At 42.1% G+C, this 22,552-nt stretch overlaps 1 protein-coding gene across 2 annotated transcripts; it reads right to left on the bottom strand.

Moving 5' to 3' along the window:
• Nucleotides 1-750: 750 nt before the first annotated feature.
• Nucleotides 751-22,392, bottom strand: WDR79 (Telomerase Cajal body protein 1 homolog). Of its 2 annotated transcripts, none has more exons than XM_084593345.1 (10): nucleotides 21,800-22,392; nucleotides 21,572-21,686; nucleotides 18,575-18,663; nucleotides 14,808-14,898; nucleotides 13,449-13,581; nucleotides 11,716-11,802; nucleotides 9,387-9,505; nucleotides 6,976-7,079; nucleotides 3,170-3,319; nucleotides 751-1,159 (listed from the first exon to the last, which is right to left on the bottom strand). In XM_084593345.1, exons 1-10 carry the CDS (start codon nucleotides 22,009-22,011, stop codon nucleotides 997-999), a joined length of 1,263 nt encoding a protein of 420 aa, XP_084449471.1. In that variant the 5' UTR covers nucleotides 22,012-22,392; the 3' UTR covers nucleotides 751-996. The 2 variants fall into 2 exon arrangements, with proteins under 2 accessions (XP_084449471.1, XP_084449470.1); XM_084593344.1 differs by having other exon boundaries at nucleotides 21,572-21,704; nucleotides 21,800-22,379.
• Between the last annotated feature and the right edge of the window lie 160 nt (nucleotides 22,393-22,552).

Raw genomic sequence — 22,552 nt, forward strand, 5'->3', positions numbered from 1 at the left:
AAAGTGCGACTTCCAGCATTATGCACGCATTATGCAGGACCGGTCAAAGCCAATTGCTCGTGGCGTGAGATAGTCTTCAGCCACGCTTCCTGGCCCTGAATGTCACAGGGGAACTCTTAATACCTTACCATAGGGTCCTTTCTCATGTTTCTGTCGCAAAGCGGCACGCAGCAGTTGCGTGTCAATGAGTCGCATGTGTAAGACTGACCTGCGCATGCGCAGAGAGCGAAGTGCTTTAAGTGAGCACAGGACACAAAGCAAACGTGTTCTGTGTCAACAATAAACATGCTCACAAACATGCACCTAAAAAAGCTTTGAATTGACCACTCAAAAAGAAAATGGATGTGTTCAGAGAGGAAGCAACCGCACACCTTTAGACTTGCTGGCATGCACACACAGCAAAAGGCCCAAAGCAAGCACAGCATAAGTAAACATGTTCCATATCGACATAAACATACTCACACACACAACAAAGCTTCAGTTGACCACGCAAACACGACGCGAACGTGTCCAGATGCGAAGCAAACCATGCACTCAGAAGTGGCAATTTCGGAAATTATGTGTCCCTGAACAGTGGTGCCCTCAACAGAAACAGCGGACGCAATTGTAAACTCCTCAAGGACGCACCGGCTCATTGACGGCAGCGCGACACGCAGGCCGCACCTTGTGCGCTTCCATCGAGCGGCCATGACAGTACACTACGTCGAATGAAAAGAAAGCAGTTATTAAAATGTAGAGCCATAGAGGACAGCAGTTCACACTCGATTTTATTAGCATGTAAGTTCCACATGCCATATGAAGGCTGCATGAGCTCTTTGCAAGCACAGTGATCAAATAACGAATGCAAATAACAGTGTCCATTTTATGACCTTTGTACAGGGATGACAAATATGTGGCACATGCCATGCAACAAAGACACAATGAAAAAGAAAAAGTCTAATGCTCAAAACTTGCAGAAGCAATGTTGAAATTTGCAAGTACAGCAGCATGAAGGCTTTAACTATTGTCAGGCGTGTCGTCTATCCACCAAAGCCTAAGAGAACTGTCTGTCTTTACTGCATCACCAAATGTAAAGAAACTGTCACTGCTGTCATCTGCGAGCTCTGGAAACTTCCTCTGGCCCGATGCTGTGGCATAGACTGGCAACGATGGATGAAGGCTGCAAAGAGTATAGCATGATTTCATTAAGAAGCAGGCAAAAATAGGAACTTGGCTTTTATTTTTGCTTCAGGTGAGATTTACGTAGCCTTTGAGGTGCTGCTCACTTCTTCCCTTAAAGAATTCAAAACTCCCATCTATTGTCTGGCTTACAGCAAAATGCACCAAAAGTAATCATTTAATGCATAGTACAAAATTTCGTACAAACTGTTACAATGATTCCAGACTACAATATCAAAATAGGTACCACAACTTGCCAGAATGTGTCTCAAGGAACTGGGGTATCCATACTGTGAATTTTGAACAAGCATAATTAAATTAATATAGGTGATAAAGCATCTGTCTGCATGAAAATGCTGGAGAAGGTGCAATCAGGCTGACTGCTTCAAGAAATACTGTTTACTGCATATGCTAGTTGATATTAAAAATCACCCACAGTCAAGCCTCCATGCAACGAACCTCCATGTAGCTAACTCCTCGATATTACCAAGTTTCAATTTCTCAACGCCACTCACATTGAAGCATGCGCATGTGAAAACTCTTCAATAAACATGCAGTGGCAGTTGACCTTGATAAAACAAACTCACTGCACCAATTACCTCTTAGCTAGTGCTGAATTAGTGAAAATTTTGCAGAGCTACACCACAGTTTGATGATAATAAAACAAGAACTGACATGACAGAAACGCCTACAATTGAAAGGGCCGCAACTGATATGGCGTACCGTGCTCCAGCACCGATGGTGCATCTACATGGAAAACGAAATAGGGTCTACTGCTTTCGCTTTTCGAAATTGGCAGTACAATATTCAATGTTCAAAAGCAGTTCTTGAAAGCACTGCTACGGCGTTTCTGAGTTCGTCTGTGACAGAGTAGGTAACTTGCTTTGTACAACATGCCTGGTGCATAAAACAACAAAATATTTATTTTTGGTAGCACAGTTGCACAGTCAGCACGGCAACAGTATTTTGGCACAAAAAAATGCGACTCGGTAATAGTAAAACCTCGTTACAAGAGACACTCAAGGGACCCGAAAAAGGTGTCTCTTGTAACCAAAACTTCTTGCCAACTCGCATGTAGGGCAGTTTAGATTCCCTTGACTAAATTCTGTTCCATATCAGTGTCCTGTTTTGTTGCAATATGTCAGGAACCAAGAAGGAGTACCTCCTCTTGACTGGGAAGTCAAAGTGTCCTTAATGTTCTAGCCACTGTCGTCACATTCCTGTGTGACTGAAACAACAGGGACATTTTGACTTTCCAGTCAAGAGGAGGTGCTCCTTCTCTGTTCTTGACATATTGCAACAAAACAGGACACTGATATGGAACAGAATTTAGTTAAGGGAATTTAAACTGCCACACATACGAGTTGGTACGAGTTAACTGCATTGCATGAGTGTACCTGGGTTAATTGTGTCTCTTATAAACAGTGAAGAATTTACTTAAGGACCTTCAAAAGTTGTCCTTAGTAACAGAGTGTCTCTTGTATGCAATGTTGTTAACATGGCAAACATAAGAAAACCAACCAAACCATTTTGAAGTGTCTCTTATAACCAAGCGTCTCTTGTAACCATGGTTCTTGTAATGAGATTTTACTGTACATAGATTTCTGACAATGCTGCAATCACACTAGTATTTTGAAATCAACCTGCAACAGGCGATGGTTTTGCGAACATGCCGAGACTAAGTGTTTAACAAGTCATGTTACCACTTTTGTACCTAATCTGAATGAAGCCCTCTGCCACTGCTGCACTAAAACTGAACCTCAGACTAGGCTGCACTTGTGATGCTGAGATTATGGACTCTTATTTCAACAGGACTTCAAGAACACAGAGCAGTGCCCAATATCAAGATGTGAATTTCACACAACGCTGTTGTTTCAATTTTTCTGAGCGATACATCAAGGCTCAGTCCTTCCTCAAGTATATAAAACAGGCACTGGACACTGCTGCAGTGCAATGCACATCGCACAACAAATAAGCCACTCTCACAAAAAGCATTTGCAGGCCACCTCACCTTACTCCACTGACACAGTCATCGTGGGCCTTGAAGAAGAGCCCTGGCTTTTTCAGTGGCTCGCAATCATCAAGCTCCAAGGGCTCAACTCTGAGGTCCCAAGCAGTGACAATACCATTTGTATTCCCACTAACCAAGTAGTTCCCACATCTGAAAAAGTCACACGAAAGAAAAGCTGCCATTCCTCAAGCAACTCTCATTTGTTTCAGCCACAGAAAACATGAAAAATCAGCAACTTGCATAATTACACAGAATGCATTTAGCAAATTCTTGAGAAAAAAAAAAAACAAGAACAAATTATATGAATTGTGAATATTAATACAAGAACAATGCAGTCCATCTGCCAACCTGTAGCATTTTGCCTTAGATTTGTTAGCTTGTTCCCCAAGGTAAAACCTGGACCATGTTATAGAATGGAAGACATTTCAAAGTGAATAAAGGGGCGGTAGAGGACAGCCATCACATAAAAACACGCTTTAAAGCCCAGAAAAATGAAACCCTCTCAATATATTTTTTTTTTATTATATCAGTTACACTCCCCTGCTAAATAACCACAATGATCATCATCCAACAACAGCAGTTAAGTTAAAACCTCGTTACAGGAGACACTCGAGGGACCCGAAAAAGATGTCTCTTGTAACCAGAAATTCTCAAAGCACTGTGTTGACCAGATTATTGCACATCGGCATATACATGCATTCACAGACATTAACAGGAAATTGTTCAGGAAGGTTTAATGAAGTATGTCTTTTTGTGAGAGCAGAGTGTACTCCTTCCAAATTCTGAAGGTTTGCTTTGCAAGCCTTCCTGCTGCTCATAATACCTTTGAAGAGCTCTTATATGCTCTTCAGCCCCGGATGCCGACACCTTTTCCTCTAAATATGTCGTCACCCTTCTTCTCTGGCTTATCCTTTATGACACATGTGCCATTTACTCGCGCGAGAATTGCACAGTCTATAAGATCTTTGAGAGCACACAATGTCCACATCTGCAGATACGAATCCTCAAAAGATTGTTACTTCAGCAGTCTCTTGATGCTCACCCAAGCTTCATATTCAAGAAAGCTTTTCACAGTATCCATATATGTCCCCTCTTGCATCAGGTCACTGCATTTAAAGCCTGCTAGTCTGAAACAGTTTTTCACAGCTTTACTTCTCAGGCCATTTCAGACAACTGAAATCACCTCAACAACAAACTACACATCAGTTACTATTCTACAGTCTTGCTGCATGTCGAACAACAGGCGTTCTACCAACCTTGTTCTGTACAGCAACTTGAGAGAGAGCATATGACCCCTTTGTTTGTTGGTTGAAGGCCGGGTGTGGAGTTTGGAGGGAAAAAATAACTTCGGTGGCTTTGAGCACAAGGACTTTGGTGTTGCAAGAAGGCTAATCCACAAAGAGAAGGACATAAAGATTCTGAGCTTTCATCTTGTGATCAAAATTTACCAGTGAAGAGTTGAAATTGGAGGATGTCATTCAAGCATTCTGGTTTGCTTCATAGGTGACAGTAATGCAATGCCAGTGGCTGAAACAACGGGGTCGTTTTGACTTCCCAATCAGGGGGAGCACTCCTTCTCAGTTCCTGACATATTGCAACAAAAAGGACGCTTATGGAACAGAACTTAGCTAAGAGAATCTGAAGTGCAACGCACAAGTTGGTACGCATTGGCTGCGTTGCATGTACATATCTGGGTTGCGTCTTCTAAATCGTAAAAAATTTACTCTGGGGCCTTGAAAAAGTTGTCTTTAGTAACCAAGCGTCTCTTGTATACAATGTTGTTAACATTGTAAACATAGGAAAACCCACCAAACCATTTTCAAAAATCTCTTATAACCAAGCGTCTCTTGTAAATAGATTTTATTGTAAATGCTGTGCAGGTTTATCTTGTTGTTTTCCTAGATATACTATCTCATGCTTTCCTTCCCTTCTTCAACGTTCAGTAAATTTGCTTACAAAGTATGCTCCCATATTATTACAACTCTTCCACATCCCTCAGGCTTATGCAAACTCCTTTTCACCGAAGGCCACAGCTTAAAAACTTTGCCACAATGGTGAATCCCGATGTCACCATTTCTTGGAATCCCATTTTGACACAGGATCCACGCAGTGACACCTCATTCACAGCACCATTGCTGTCACCTTGAGCCATGCACTGGCTCAGTACTCCCCGAAAAAGCCACACGTTTCTTTTAAGTTTCTCAGTGAGCCTCTGGGGATCCCATTTGGGTGTGTACACTCTGAAACATGCTCTTCTACAAAGTTGCTAACTCAGAGGAGTAGCAGTGGCCACAGGGGCGTTCTACCCAGAGTGTGTTAGAGTCACTTTGTCTTTTTTGGTATGCGGCCGATGCTGGTCGCACGAGTCGCTAAACAGATCTTTCCAAAAGCGGCTTGAAACATATATACATGCTGCGAGGCCCTCCTACTGACTTCAACACAAGAATTTCAGTGACTTCTCCATAGCTGTAATACTTCCTCGAGTACAATTTTCTCTGCCTATATCAATGCTTAACTTTTTGTAACAAGGGCCTAGAAACTATAAATCATTAAAAACAAGAAATTTTGGCTGATGAGAGGTATCTTCTAACGATTCTGGCTTATTTGATTTCCTTTTTTTATTTGGGAGTGCTTGAAATATTTTATTGTTTACTTTTATTTTCGCCTCTTATTTTAACTTTTCCTGCGCCTCCTTGTCTTTTACTGTCCTTTACAATAGCATTCACATTTCGCAGCTCTAAATGCCCCACATTTACAAAGCAAGTGCAAAACTCTAACCTGATGATACTTCTCACAAAGAGGTAACTCTACTGAATGTCCGGCTGCTCAAGGTTACGCTGGTGATCCACGCCACCATCGTGGCCTAAAAAAAATGTGCATTACTACATAGCCTGTATTTAGGGTTTTTCATTTTCAGGTTTTACATTCTTTCAAATCTGAGGGATAGGAATCAACTTGAAAGTAAGGGAGAAATCGGGCTTTTCATGACAACTTCTAAAAGTCAGGCCTTTTCGGGTTAAATTTACTAGCTGTAATAATTCAGTCAGTTTTGTTTGTCGGAGGCCAAAAATTAGGGCTGCATTTCAGGCTGGTAAGTAGTGGAAGACCAGAATTCCCAAGCAAATATTCCAGACTTCCATGTTTCTTTGAAGAAGAGAGGAGAAGGAAAAAAATGAAGAAGAGAAGGAGGAGGAGGAAGAAGAAGAAGAAAGAAAGAAAGCTTCTTCTTCTGGTAATTAATAACTAGCTACCTAGCTACCATTAGCTTGGTATACCAATGTCAACATGACATTTGCCAGCCTGGGGTAGCACACAATTGTGTCATGCCAATAGCCCATGAATTCAACACCTGCATTAGTGGGGCTTGTTTCCAGCAAGTACAGGTTAAATTCCTTGCGAAGTAAGTCTATATCATTGGTCATGGAAACCAAGAGAGGTTAGTAGTTGGCAATAGCATTTATTTTTGGTAGTTGCACAGACGAGCAAAGTAGTTCTGCAGGCACAGTTTTTGCAGAAATCGAGAAAAAATTGGGTTTTGCTCAATTTTCCCAGAACATGTTTGGGGTGCAAAAATCGGGCAAAATCGGGCGTTATTCAATAACAAACACCCCTACCTGTACTTCACGGCATAAAACCAAATGCCACCTTGACCTACACACTGAGAAAAAAAGAGAGTATGCTAAAATGGCTGCTGTGTAATGCAACGGCTGTGCTCTCCATACAGAATCTTTGAGAATGTGTGAATTTACCCCATAAAGTAGAAGAGTTGAAGTCAGCTGCTGAATTCTGTGAATACTATGCCTTACCGTGAAAGGTCAAAGTACATGCGTTGGTGCGTTGTAACTGTCCTCTTCATGCAATACAACACTTTTCCCAGATTACGGAGGTCCCAGCAGAGGATCTCAGAGTCCTGCAAGAAGACAGCATGACAAACACAAAGCACAGTCATAACCACAGACCAACAGACGGAGACACGTAAGCTCGTTTTAGCCATGCACACTAGCTAAACCACACCTATTCAAGAACTTTAATATGCTTCAATACTGATAACCTTAAAGGGTAAGTGCCGCAATGTAGTGCGCAGATTAGCTACACAAATGAAGCGCAGCAGGACCCGTTATGGGCACGTAGCTTCACAGCAATAGAAAAGTAGGTTGCGTAAAAAGAAGGAATCACACGAGAGGACAGCAGGTTGTGCAAAAAAGAAACCACAAAACGTTGCAATAGCATTTCATTTCTTGCCCTTCTGCGCCCAATTATACACCTGATTTGCAGTCTTATTTGACCATGAAAACAGAACTTATGATTTCATTAAACTTTTAACCACGCTTCCCTGGGCTTCTAGCTCTGCTTAATACTGAAGTATTCCCGGGTGCATCTTTTACTGAAAAGCAATGCTTTAATATGTCAAGCTGATGATAAGCCACACCAGCCTTATATATAATGAACTATCGATAGCACTGTAGTGCATTTATCTGTGTTTAATCCCCAAATGCCACTGTCTGCTTATACTATCTGTGACCCTAGACTCTTATGAAACCTCCTAAACAGCCACATGTATGTACATATGAAAATTACATTGCCCTTTAGCCTCCCATGCATTATTTAGCCAACTGCATTTGTGACCCTTTTTCACAGGGTCTGAGAGGTCTACAGCCACCAGACTGGTATCGCTGCAATCACCGTGCTCTGCAATAAGAGCACGATGATTGCAGTGATACTAGACTGGTAATACAAACTACAACAATTCTTCAGTAGAAGCTCGTTATTTTGTTTATTTTTAAGAAAAGAGTGAGCAACAAATATCCTGTGCAATAAAAGTCTTTGCATTAATTTCCATACTGTAATACATTTCAGTAGGCGCTCCCTTGTTACTGTATGTACATGACAAATATAATGTTTTAGCAAATATGGTCCCTGAAAAAAGAAGTTGGTTGTGTTAAAGAAATTGATGTTTTAAGGTAAACAACCCTGCAGTCACAAAAAAAATGAAAGAAGGTATTTCACTACAACACTGCAATCAACAAAAGCACGTTGATACATGATTCCAGAAATCATTTACTATCTTGTTTGTTTGCTCCTTTCTTAATTTTTGGGCCTCTTTTGAGATCAGAAAGCAAGAACACTGCTGGTTCACCTCAGGCAACCACTGTGCCGTGTAGCGTCTTGGTGAAACACCAAATGATATGAATATGAATATGATATGATATTGGCATTGTTGCCAAAATAAGTAGGTACAGCACTGCTGCTGGACGTTTTCACTGTCTAAAGGCAAACGAAACATTTTTTAAAAACATTCTCTCGAAAAAAATTGAACACCAGTTTGCATTCTGTGTCTTATCAAGGAGGCATTTCTTTCTCTGTTAATGTAAAGAAGGAGCAGTAAGTCATCAGTGATAAATGAGTGATATTTTCCCCAGACGCGATCACGTAGAATAATACTACAGTGATGACAGCGTTTTGCCACAAGCGCTCACTTTTATTTCATTTAAGCAATTTTCAGTACAAAACTAAAATTATAAATCTTCGTTCCTTGAATATTGTATCACTCAACCTGTGTTACCTATATGAGGCAAGAGCTTTACATTTCCACCACAGTCTTACAACATATTTTGGTAAGTGTTCCGTTTCTTTAACACCAATGCTAAAGTATGTGGCTTGTTTTTGGTGGCCAACAATAGTGACTGCCTTGCAGCCACTCTTTTATGGTCTCGGACCCAACAGCCGAAGCATCATAACTCAACGGTCAGTCACAGCCTTGGGAGCAACAATTCGTGCTATGTTTGAGCAGTGGTGCTTAGCCAAGACAGCTGACGCTCGATCACAAAAATAAAATAGGAATGAACACTGTCAAAATACTATGTTGCCCTTTACTGGCTGCTGCCATGGTATGTTGGCGCTAGGTCAACTGAATGCAGTGTTAGCTGCATTATTAACTTCATGCACATTATAATTCAAAGCATAGATGGAATCTGCAAATGAATGGTGCTTATTAAAAACTCTAGTGGCTGTAGTTAACAAAAAATATATAAGTATGTCTAATGAGTAAAGAAATTATCTGCAAACTTCAACTATTTATCTATAAAATAAAAATGCAAATGCAATTTCACAACTCCTGCTCTTATCCCAATTTTGGGCTTATTTGCCTGTGCGAACTTCACGCTACAGTGTGGCATTCTCATAAATCCCATAGCATACACAACACAAAGAAGCTTGCCTTTCTACTCCCGCTGTACAGCATCTGTCCATCAGGTGAGAAGCTCAGATGGGTCACACCTCCATGGTGGCCAGACAGGATGAACTGCAACGCTCCATCAGACTCGCTATAGACAGCCACTGGACAAAGCAAGTGCAGGGCCACATTTTCATGATGTAAAGAGTCTAAATCCACACAGCATTATGCCAGATGTGTCTCAGAGAAGAAGAGCCATTACTTTTAAAAAGAGACAAGCTTTTTGAGGTATGAAGAGATCTTCTGCAGTGCCATAACACCAGAGTCAGAGGACATCAGAAAAAAAAAGATCAATGATGTTAACTGGAAGTCGTTCCAATAATTTACAATAATTAAATTTCTAACTATTACCATTAGGCAACTGGTTGCGACTAGAAGTTTGTACTCAGCTGTTAGCAATGGCTATATCAGTTTGTAGTATTTCAAAAATGCTATGTCCTTCGCATGGTGGTTCAATTAATTTTTAGTGACCTCACACCAAAAGACATGTTGCTTTAGAAAAATTTGCACTTCAAGACATGCCTCAGTGCCGTCGGTCAACAGCACCAGTGCACACTAACCTTCGCTGTGCTCGCCACTGCTCGCTGCTTCAGCCCACAAGGTCATTGGGCATAGCACCATTGACTGACATCGCTGGGCAACTCTCACAGCACTTTGGAGGATACAAGCACACTGTTCAACAGTCTGCTCCGTGCGACACAACTGCTGGGCTTCCACAAAAATTAGTGCTTACAAACAAATTCCATTTCCAGTGAGTAAGAGCATTTGGCCATGAGCTTCCTTTTAACTGTCTTCCTTCAACACAAGCAGTGGGTTTGATTTTACAGCAGAATTTCAATGAACCCAGCTGATATGACTGAAAAAGTTACTTGGCTAAAGTGGATTATATATAAAGCGCAAAATTTCAGATGTTTCAAATACTTTTTGCCGCCTAAGGATGACACCAATGTAGGAGCTATGGCTGCATCCTTGAGCTGAACAGCCGCCCCAATATCAAAGCCGGAATTACTAGTAGTGCAATGCTCACTGTGCACACTAAGCGGTAGCACTCAGCTTGCACGTCGCAAACACTACAGTCATCCTTCACACAGTGCGCACTGGTGAGCAGTGAGTGATGACACGAGACCATAAATACAGTGAAGCCTCACTGATCCATTTATTTAAAAATGGGAAAAAAAATATATTATCCGGGAAATCTTTATCATCTAATCTGCTTGATATTGAAAAAAAGTTAGCTGTTGATTGCGGCACAAATGCATCAGAACTGACTCACTGCACAAAACTGTAGATTATCATTTATAGACGAAGTATGAACAGCTCCTCTTTTGGCTCTCATAGAATTCAGTATGTATTTGCATTGTACTAAGTGCAGAAGAGATTTAGTAAGAAATCCGGTTCGTAGAAGGCAATAATGAGCCGACATCGCTTCCTTGGTTGCTTCCAGATGCTTTGCCCCCTTAATGGGGTCAGTGGTGCACCACTGACCTGTGCAACATCAATTGCTATGGCTTACAGTCACCACATTCTTCCTCATGTTGTGTCCCCCAGACCTGGCCCGCTTGTATACAAATGAATAGATTGTAGTTTTCAAATGGTTCAGCCCTATACCACAAGGCACTGCAAAGAAGCCACCATATTTCTCCTCATAATGACATGTTTCTGTGGGAACAGTCCCCACATTGTTGGCTCGCTGGCTTTCTTTGATGCTTCGCCCCTGTGCACCTAGGCATCTAGGCACTGCAGGAAGGCAACCACGGCATATGACCATCGTTACTCTAAGTTTTTCATGTCGCAAACACTCATTAGCACGTCCGATTGATTGCAAGACGTATTATACAACAACAATTTGTCGAAATTTTGCATATAGCAACAGGCAAATCGTGTTATCCAGGAACATATTAACCAGGAGAAAAAAAGTAACTCTAAGGGTACTGCCTGTGATTTTGAACGTATGAAATGGGAAATCGCTACGAACCAGGAACATATCAAGGAAGGTTCTACAGGGAATGCTGCACACAAATAATTGCCATAAAGGTGTTTCCCGTGCTTCATCATGCAGATTTTGGTCGTTTTAGAAAGTATACTAAATTTTCTAACAATACTATCAATATTCTTGCAACTGGCTGAGATTTGTAGATTCTACTCTATTTGGATATAATTTTTCCTTGCAGGTTTACTGCTATCATAGAATGCCAGTCTGTGTCTTTGCCTCTGCCCCAGGTTCATGCTGTTCTCAGATGACAATAATCAATCTTTCCCCTCCAACTGTCAACAGAGAATGGCAAAGAAAAGAGGTATGTACCAAAGCACATACCAGTTTTGCAGTAGGATCCAGCAGCATAGACACCGTGCTGGCTGAAGGCAAAGCAGCTGATGATGCCTGGTTGACCCATCTTCTTCACTATAAGACACATAAGAAACCTCGTACATAGTGAAACACTGTGGTTGAAATGGTGCATTCAATGCACAATTAGGCTATGAAGGCTTAAAGAAACTACAGAACCTCTCAACTCATGTGAGTTTGCACTGTATGGTGTTGTCTGTGCCTTTTATATTTCAGAAGAGCATGCTGTCGAATTCTTCTCTCAACAACATGGCAGCCAATGCTGTTCATGAACCTAACCAATGCATTCTTTCTTAAATAAACTAAGCACACTAGTCAATAAATAAGCGTAAACAAGGCCACTAAAACTGCAGATTTTCACTGCTAGACATGTTCTGGCAATGCCTAAGTGATCCACAACACTATGATTCCTCATGTAACAAACCTGAGATCTAGCACGCACAGAGTGATAAAAAAAAAATTCCCAAAAGCTGCCAACATCATGAGAGTGCCATTTTCTGGCAAAAAAGCTACAGAACTCCTCCATGTTTACAAACAAACAAGGCGATCACGGTGCCACTACAGTCGCTTGCGATCCCACAGTTGGCAAAAAGCACAGGAGCGGCACTGTGGCCAAATTTGTCAAGACCATGTTATTGTGATCTGCAGGTGCCTTTTGGCATATGAAATAGCCATATGCTCTGTGAGTGAGTGTGGCGTAAAGGTGAGTGACCCCCACCTTACCCATGATGAAGTGTTTGCTGCATATTCAATAATCCGGCGTCGGCTTCCACCCTTTGCGGTTCACGCAGTGGCTTACTGTTTACGGCGACTTTCGACAACTTCCCTTCTTGTGCCTTTCAGCGCATGTAAAGGTGATGAAACTAAGTCGCAATGATGACGTGCTTTTTCCGGCAACAGCAAACCACTCAGCAATCATGGTAGGCAAAAGCGACTGAAGCGTTGTTTTGCCTACTCCACGAAAGTCACTAACAACGACAGCGCCACCGCATCTTCGTGATGTAGCCAGAGTGATAAAGATAGTTACATGAAAATAATGTGACAGGCAAAGAACAGTTTGCACAGGTTCAGTACTCCAGTTGCTTCCAGTTGCTTAGAGTGAGTCATGCCACAAATACCCCATCTACAGTTGTACAAAACTTAACAATATGCAAGCAAAGGGAACCTGGAACAATTTTCCTGTTAATATCTTAATGAAACCCATCTGTAAAGATGGTCGTTGTGAGAACTCACTTAAGATTTAGAAGCTGTGTGTGGAACCTATAAACATGCTCCAGGCAAGAGCTTGAAAGTGATTAGGGTGACACCTCACAGCATGCCAAGATGAGGGGAGAGAGGAGGAGCATCAATTTTGATCGCTGACATTCTCGGTGTTAGTGAAGCCTGCTCGTCTTTTTGAGCTGTGGAGAAGACTGATGGAATACTGATTGTTCGTGCTTGTTTCTAGTTTTGGTCCCTTTAACAAACTCAAAATATGAAGGCTTCAATAGAACACAAGCAAGCGTTTAAATTGTGCAAACTTAACAAGCTCTGTTAGTTAGGTGACACAGAAGGCAGCATAACTAAACTATAAAAAGAAATGGGCATGATTAAATGAGACACACTAAGGCCAATAATGAATCTACAAGTGATGTGGCAATTATGCAAGATCAGACATATCCTAAATGAGATCAAAGCAAAAATGGAGCAAAACGTAAAGTCACCATTTGTTGGTCGTTCCTCAAAACACCGCCCAGGCCTGGCAACATCAAAGACTCGCACCATCTTGTTGAAGCCGCAGTACAGTTTCTCACCATATCTGTCAAATGCAATACTGTGTGCTGCCACAGGTTCATCCTGCAGGACAGCACACAAGGTTGTGTCTTGGCAAAGATGAAGAGATAAGCAGGGTTGAACAGCTGAACTTAGTTTAGGAGCGGTGTAGCAGCAAAGTCGAAAGTAAGGAGTCAAAGGTGAAAGGTCATGTCCACTAGGGTGATGTGGTTGGCAAGCTATGTACACATCACTGTTACCTTTGCTTCTAGCCCTTCATTACATTAAGAAAGCTGTGTCCACAATCAAAGGTTTCTTAAATGTAAGCTGCATCATTTCCGATCTAGCTAATGTGTGATGATGTGCCGTGGACAATAAGCTTTGTCGTGCTCCCCCAACCAAATTTTTATTCTGAAAAGTCAGTTTGACACATTCAGTTAAGGATGTTGAGCAAGACAAAATCAAGAATGTTAAAAACAACGAAGCACAAGAAAAGGGATATAATGCCGTGTGTATTATGTGTCATAAAAAGTACAGAGGAGCTAGTCTCCATAATGAATTATCAGACGAGCATCATAGAAATGCTGCATCCACGCTTGGAGCGAAAACACCTGAACTTGTTTTATGGCACTTTGGCAGAAATCCTCTTTAAACACTCGCAGGTCCTGTGAGACAGCTTGCCTACCCTGCCCTTTTCTGCTAACACACTGATACACCAGCGGACACAGTTCCTTGTGTGATAAGTGCAAACACTGTGTACCTGAATGATGCATTTCAATGAACACCCTGTTAAGAAGCTCAACCTGCCAACACAATCTTAATTAGGTCCCTTTTTCTATTACTTTTCTTAGAACTGCAAAAAAAATGTAGACACAGCTAAAAGGAGAAAGAAGACAAGCAAATGTTTTCAAATTTCCCTTTTTGTAGTGCATGCATACAATTCAATCATCCCCACATCCTTGTTGAAATTAAAGTGTAAACTGGTTTATAGGAAAGGAAAGGCGCAATATTTGTCAGACTTCTCGGCGGACAACTGAACTGCTCTGCAGGGGAAGGAAAGAATGTGGGATTGAAAGAAGAAAGAGGAGCCGTAGAGGAGGGTCTGGAATAATTTTGACCATCTGGGCAACTTTAACGTCAATATGCATGCAAAAAGCACGAACTCAGTGATTAAACTACAAAGGAATCTAATGCACGGATTTCAAATACGCCAGAACAAGACATGCTGATTCTAGTCACTTGAAGTGCTGTCACCTCTAAACTGGCTAAGTGATTTGACCAGCAGAAGTGATGCAGCTAGCAGCTCCTACCAGGTGGTTGTATGGTCTGTAAGAGCACCGCAGCTCAGAAGTGTATGCATCCCACAGGTGGACAGGATTCCCAGCGCTCGTGCTTGCAAAACTGCAAAAAAAGTAAATATCACTCTTCAGTATTGCTGCAGTAGATTTAGTGATACAAATGCACTGAATGTTAACAAGCAATGAAAACACTTTTAATTGCATAACTTAAAATCCTATTTTAACCAAGGAATATGAATGTGCCTGTGCATTAGTGTGTCTGACTCGGAATTCAAAGGTTAGATTCCCATCCTACACTCGAAGCCCATAAACACTAAAAAGAACAAAAAAAAAAGTGAAAAATAAATCAGGATAGAGGCTTCTTCTCTTAAAACTGCTAAATTTTGCAGCTGCTTTTAAGATCAATTAGTACTAATTTGGCCAGTTGTCAGCCTTGCCCAAAGAAGCTTCCAGAGTTCGCTGCTCCTACCAAGTTTGACAATCTCATGCAATCTTATGACATCACACAACCTATCGACCAATTAGAGATTGGCTATCTCACCTGCCCCCTATCACCTCCCGGAGCCATGCTCCATATATATCCTCAAAACCACGCCCTGAAGTGCTTCTAAATATCTCACTATTTAAAGCTTTCCAGATATAAAATGATCTAGAGAGTTATGAGCCTGCATGGCAAATGATCTAGCTTTAGCTGGCTTGTGGTTGGGAAGAAAGAACATATAGTATTAGAGTTCATGTATTAGGCTTGGTTCGGTTTATTGGGTTTAACGCCTGAACGCGATTCTGGCAATGAAGATAACTGTAGTAGAGAGCTTTGGATAATTTCTACCATCCGTGTTCTCTGTGAGAAACAGCTAAGGCTGTAAAACAATTAAATTATTGATGTTACCAGTGTGATGCTTGAACCCGATCTTTAGTGTAAATGAATTAGGTACCTTGAAGCACTTAAAGTTTCGTGAAAAATGGTAATTTGTTTTACCAAAGTATTCAACAGAAGGTCAGTTTCCTTATTCACAGCCCTTAGTCCTGCATTGATTATGTCAAAGGTAGTGCCAAAACTGTCTTCATTTAGTGCGAAAGCACTATCCTGGAGGCTACTACCTCGGGCAAAATTTTGTCTTGCTTGCTTGTGTGTGGAGGAGCTGCATAGCAATGCTGTAATAGTTAGCCATGCATAGTCATGACACTGCGCATATGGGCACCGTGCAGAAACCCAGGGGGCAGCACTCGTGGTGAACAGCCAGCGCCACAAGTGGGCGCCTGAGACTTTCCGAGAGAGTCGCGGCCACCTGGGCAGAATGTGTGCTTGAATACGAGCCCATGGGAGCGTAATCGGGGTCTGTGCAGCGAAATGACGGCAGTATGGGCTAGCTGGAGCAATGTATTGAAGGATAAACAATGCATTATCCACAAGGCGCAACACGGAGAGATATGGATTAGCCCTGGCTGTCTGCTCATTCATTTCAAGGCTGCAAGCACGAGAAACAGGAACACAACAGCTAGGTGAAAGGCGTGCAAAGGAGGCACAGTAAAAGAATGAGGGTGGGCGATAAAATAAAATGAAATAGGAAGCAGAAAAATGGCTGAAGAAGCAGTCCTACATGAAAGAAAAAAAAAGGAATGCTGTGAGGGACATGGCAGCATAAAGAAAAAAAACAAACGGGTCTGGAAGAAGAGTGGGAATGAATGAAGCGGGAGCTGGAAAGGAGAAAACGAAGGCTGAAAAAAAATCATTAATAAATAAACGTAACAGAAATATGAATTAAAAGCCTGTAAACTTACGAACGATGACCACGGCTTAAAATGCTGAGGCAACTGTGACACAATAGAAGAGCAAAGGAGCGAAGGCTAGCCAAAAAGAAAAAAAAAAAGGAATGAGCTGAAAGAGATGGAAAAAATAGTGAGAGGAAGCACAATAAAAAAGATATATATTCATGAACCTATACGACGCAAGAAAGGAAAACAGTAAATGCGCAATTGAAATGCTACATGCTTGTTGATCCCTCCCTAAATTGCACTGGTGCACATGCATGCTATTGTGGACAGTGGCCTATTTGGCAAATATAGACCTCATCACAGGTTAAATAACGATTGTACAATAATCAACTGCATCCACAAGTGCATCACTGGGTGTGCACTGTGGTCCTAGTGCATGCGCTTTCATTCTGGCGGGCATGCTATGAGTTTCTACATTCTTTTTCACGGCTTGAGAAAAACTATAATTTAGCGGATTATAGTGTGCCTTCTATTAGGAAGAACACCTTGGGACAAATCCAGATATGATTGCCAGCTCACTCCTAGTCAGGACGGCAGTGATCCAACGTTCGTGTCACTTTGCTTTGTGAAGCCTGTTTGGGGACATGAAAAACATTGAATGTGGCGAGTGACAACATGTGCAATTGCCGACTGCAACCCAGCAATCCATTTTTGATCACGGCCATGAATACAGAGATGGAACGAGGAATGAAAACCACGTCCAGGTAGCTTTGTGGTGTCTCTACAGCACGAAGTTACTCCTGCATGGTGCCCATAACCAGGAACAGTTATGAGACCGTGACTGGACCTTCGATCTTTTATCTGGACCATGCCCTCTAACCTTCACAGAGTGAAAATGCCTCCAATGCTAGTGCTGACTTCGAAGCAATAAAAGCCCCACAGGATGGCACTGTAGTTGCACAACCAATAAATAAAAGGACAGATTTAAATAGTGACACACATATGTCTCATTTCAACTAGCTGAATATCTATGAACAGCAAAACCTATGCAATACCCCTTTTGCCTGATACTAGAATTTTTTGCTAAAATCTCCAGCGCTTTTTTTAACCCTTTAAGGCAACATTTTTGTTTCCACAAAAATGCCTTAAAATGCCACAAAAAAACCTTCAGTAAGATAATTTTACTCAGTGCAAAATAATAATGGTTAATTCTTTTTGTGAATGCACAAAACTTCATACAAAAATTTTCATAATTATTGGAAATAGCAACATCGAAATTCCATGACTTATTAAGTAAACAGCCAAAGGAACATAGAAATAATTTCTATTTCAAAGGTGCCCATTAGCTTGAAATTGCCCCAAACAAAAATTTGAGGTTACTACTAATGGCAAAATATGTCTGCATTTTGCATTTCTCAGGACAATTAACACTTATTCACTCAAGCCAGCTGCAAAGCTTACCACAGATATAAGAATCGGTATTCCAGACCATGCAAAAATTGCTTACATGCAGAATGAGAGTCATTCTTAATTTTAGATTTAGGAAACCATCACGCGTTCATGCTAACCGAATTTTCATGTCACAGTGATGCATTTAAACATTCTTTCTTCCCGTAAGCAACAAGCGAATGGAATTGCCTGCACTCATCTGTTACTAATGTTGATTCATTTTCAAGTTTTTGTTCCAAGCTACAGGCCATGGTGTGAGCTGAAATTATTCGGTTACAAATTTTGCTTGCTTTTTTCGTTCACTTGTTTAACGCAGTCGGCAGCCTGTTATCGCACTTTTTCGTTTTTGAACTTGTATGTGTTCTTTATTTGTGAGCTGTTTGCATGAATTTAATAACACATTTTCAGTTTTTTTATATTGTAAGAATTGCCTAATACTGTATTTCTGTAGAGCTGCTTTGATTCTTTCCATCATTTCTTCGATATTGTGAATGTAATGCCCACCTGCTATGGTCTCAACTAGAGACTGGCAGTATTTCAAATAAATAAGATTCATTCATTGGTAACATTTGTCAGCCTAACATGCAAAACAATGGGAGACTGCAAATTCGCACCAACATGTTGCTGGATCAGCAGAACTCATCCCAGGAAACCAGGCAAAGTCATACACAAGGCCACTTTCGGTGCACCTCAGCACTGGAACCTGCAGATGCAGCTTCGATTAGTTCATTAATTAAGCAGCCATTTCCAAACAACACCTTGTTAACCTCTACGGACACAAAATAAAGCGACCCAACACCAGCATGCTATGACAGCCTGTGCTGGGTGAAGTGCACAAGAAAAAGAGCTAAACAGCATTTTATCTCAGATGTCTGCTTCTGCTAAGATGAGTTGCATGTCAGCTAAAGAGAGGCTCCCAAAAGATGTAGCCTGCACAAAAGTGCACACCCTTGACCAATGCATCTTTGTATTACTTTTCTTGCCAAGTTTCTTCAGTGGAAGAAATCACAGTAGAAGAAATTATCTTCGATGATTTGCTGCAGTGTGACCCTTACATATTGCTATCCAGGCCCAGGGACCAGCACCTGGCAACTCTACAACCAGGATAAAAAGCTACTGCCACAGAAAGTAGTACACAGTATCTAAAATGGTTGTGCTAAAGATCTAAAGGCTGTTTCACATGATGCGACGCCCACGAAAAATTTCGGTCCAGTCGCAGTGCCGTTGCGGCGCCAATCGCAACTGCCCTTTCACATGCTTGCGGCGCCAGCGATTTCTGTCGGTGCGGCACGAGCGGCGGCACCATCATATTTTACCAACAATAAAAATGTATTTTATCAAAATATAAAGCACTTTATGCAAAACAGATAATTTTACCTTTTTCGTTTAGTATGCAACTACGTACAACAGTCACATCAGGCTGAATTCCATAGGCTGGCGGCCATCTCGTTCACAACAATCGCTGCAACGGGAGAGGCGTGCGACCGACATGTTGAAAGTCTGTCGCAGCCGCTCTGCGACGGGAGCGACGTGCCCTACTGTCGCTGTGCAGCTGAAATCGCACTCTGCTGCGGCGAGAATCGAATCATGTGAAACGGCCTTAAGACTGTTCACAAGGTAGTGATGCAGTTACACAGCAAACATAAAGCGTCCATGAAATGGTAACAAAGATCAATGCATCAAATCCCTTTGCAGCACCTGCACACATTTATTCAACTTCGCCTCTCCTAAGTTGCATAACATTCATGCACCTAAAAGTACTATTAAGAGATTTGAAGCACTACAAAATACTAAGAAATTTGCTGCAAATATAAAGTTGTACGCAATGACAACAGCCTTTTTAGAAAACAAAGAAGTGGTTCAAATTAGCTGAAATCCTACGACTAAAGCCTTTGTCTCACATTCACTACTGCAAGCCCAAGTGGGAACACAAAATTCTTTTGTTAGAATACCAAAGACCTCCTTAAACAGGTCAAGCCATACGTCATGCAGTTTAGTAAGGCAGAAGTTGACGAAATTAGAAGTTGCAGAAGTTAGTAGGGCAGAAGTTGAAAAGTGACTTACTGCACTGTTTTTTGTCACCATTTCATTGACTTTTTTGCATCTGTTTAGGGCATTGTCGTACTTTGCTACTGTGTGAACCCCTTGGAGCTACAGCACAACCATGATAGATGCTATGTATTTGCCATGACAGCTGTGCATTCCTGGATCTGGGTAACATAATGCACGGGTCAAACCACAGCAAATCTTCCACTCCAGAAATTTTACAGGAAAGAGAATCTTTCCATAAAGCCGAAGAGGAATTTTAACTTTTGGATGCACTATCTCTAACTGCAATACCAATTGGCAGAATCTGCTCCGCACACTCCCTCATGTGCCAATTTCAAAGCAAATAAGGATGACAGTTTTAAGGGAAACAATTGCCTTATTGTAATCAGTACACTACCGCATACATCTACCCGTCCACGAGGTGGGCCTTATTCACCTGATTTGACTTGGTGGTTAGGCCCTGGTAGCCCTCGTTGGGCTGTTGAACCAGATACCTGGGGCAGTGATCACAGTCCTATCTTTATCTCTCTCACTCCTTCGCGGATACGTAAAATACGCCGTAGCGTACGAATAACATCATAGGACTCTGTACGCGCAGACAATCGCTGGATTCGCGGCCATGCTTGTGATCCACATAATGTTCAAGCGGATGCTATGACGCATATAAACACATCAGGCGATCCACCACCTTCCCCTCTTCCCCCAGATCCGTTCCTGTCCCACGTTTCCGATTCGCAAGTTCTGCGCCAGCGAACACACGCTCTCATTCCTCCGTGTTCGCACCCTCTCCCCGTAGTCTTACTCGGCAGGAGGAGGTGACAGTGCGCCGGATCCGGGCAGGGGCAGCTCTGACCCCACCTGTTCGACATCGATGGCGGGAAAAAGATCTACCAGTGACTGACAGGTGCCCTCACTGTGACATTCCACCTGACGTCTGCAATGTGCGTCACTTGTTGTGGACGTGTCCATCAACGACTCACATTAGGCAACGGATAATCATGAAGGTGGGCCTGCGGTGGAATCGCGATAATGATTATGAGAAATGGACAATGGACAATTGCTATACTGCCAACCTTCTCGAATACATAAGCGCAACTGGACTTCACTCCTTCTTTTAACTTTCTATCTCCTGCATCCCATTCCCCCTTTCTCAACTTATGCCTTGCGGCAAACTCTTCGAAAAAAAAAAAATCAGTACACTGTAAGAAAAACAGTAACTGTGGTTGTAATGTTTCATATGTGCAAATAGAAGGATGCCAAAGGTACAGTGAAGAAAATATAATTTTCACAGAGACGGCCCCTTGTCAGGCACTGAATATAACCAGCTTTTAAGAAATCGGACTGATCTACATGTTGTTTGTGAAGAGAGTTCAGAACTACAATATTATGCTTGAAGTGTGCAGTGTACCACAACCTTGCTAACATTCACCACTCACAACTTATTCATCACGTAGTGCACGGCAGGCAATATCAATGCGCATTCTTCAAACTACGTTATTCTTAACATTTAAAAGTGCCTCGCTGCTCTTATGACGGCTTTAAACATATTTATTATGTATTACCATTTCCTCTACGTCATTCCAATCGATTGCTTGCTCGTAGAAGCATGCCGGGAGGTTGAAAAGCCTGAGACAGCGGTCGTCGCTGTTCGTAAGAAGGCACGAGCCATCGGTGGACCTGCGAGGAAAAAACCAACTAATAAACATTGTCAATATTTACCACAATCCATTTTCACTTGGCACAATATGCAAGAGAACAATAAGGCGACGGAGTGATACGCAGTACTGTACCATTTACAACCCCTTGTGATGCACTTAGTAAATTCCTTCCACGCACCACACACTTGCACAGGCTTGATGCAGTAGTTGAATGATGGTAAACATGACTTGTTCTGCTGAGAAGCACCATCTTTCAAGCTGGTGAATTCGATGTCTGAGCTCTCACAGTTATTCGTGGTAGCTGCCTCCAATTCCATGATCTCGTCAGGTGCGCTGCCATCCATGATGGTTTTCGTTATAGATAACACGAATCAGTGTACTGTACAGGCTCAAAAAAATTCGCATTCAAGGGCACCGGGATGCTCCGAATGTTATGTAAAGGATGTCGCATGCATATATATCGCAGTTCTCAGCTCCCGCGGCGCCAAGGTATAGCGGCGCTACGGCGCTACTACACATGCTCCGCACCGCGGTGCGGTGCTCCACGCCGCTTCTCGGGTGCCTCTTTCTCGTCACGGTTCGCCCACCGAGGCTAGAAACCATGGCTTAACCCAGCTACCGTGAACTACCGGTGACGAATGAACCTACGACATTTGCAAGTTAATTCTGCAAAAACAGTAGCAGAGTGCTCAGGAACAATTCTCAATTCACACAGAAATGAGCATAAAAAGCCGAACTACTTTGAGCAGCGTAAGTGGCGTAAGCAAGTTAGGGATTTCGTGGCTGCCAAAACTTTGACACATGCATGGAGACATGCGCCAGTGGCGCTAGTTTCTTTCCACTCTGTCCCTAGAACTCCAGTGGGAGCTTCACCGCTTCACCGCG

The sequence above is a fragment of the Amblyomma maculatum genome, chromosome 2, assembly GCF_055883805.1.
Source record: "Amblyomma maculatum isolate TAMU_Amacu chromosome 2, ASM5588380v1, whole genome shotgun sequence".
NCBI classification, from domain to species: Eukaryota; Metazoa; Arthropoda; class Arachnida; order Ixodida; family Ixodidae; genus Amblyomma; species Amblyomma maculatum.

Excerpts from the sequence above, each read along its gene's own strand:
- WDR79 (XM_084593344.1), bottom strand. The coding sequence starts at position 22,011 with ATGGATGGCAGCGCACCTGACGAGATCATGGAATTGGAGGCAGCTACC. Across the intron at positions 11,803-13,448 it reads TGAGGAACGACCAACAAATG|TGAAGAAGATGGGTCAACCA; the intron begins GTGACTTTACGT and ends TGTGTCTTATAG. Across the intron at positions 7,080-9,386 it reads TGTACAGCGGGAGTAGAAAG|GACTCTGAGATCCTCTGCTG; the intron begins GCAAGCTTCTTT and ends GTCTTCTTGCAG.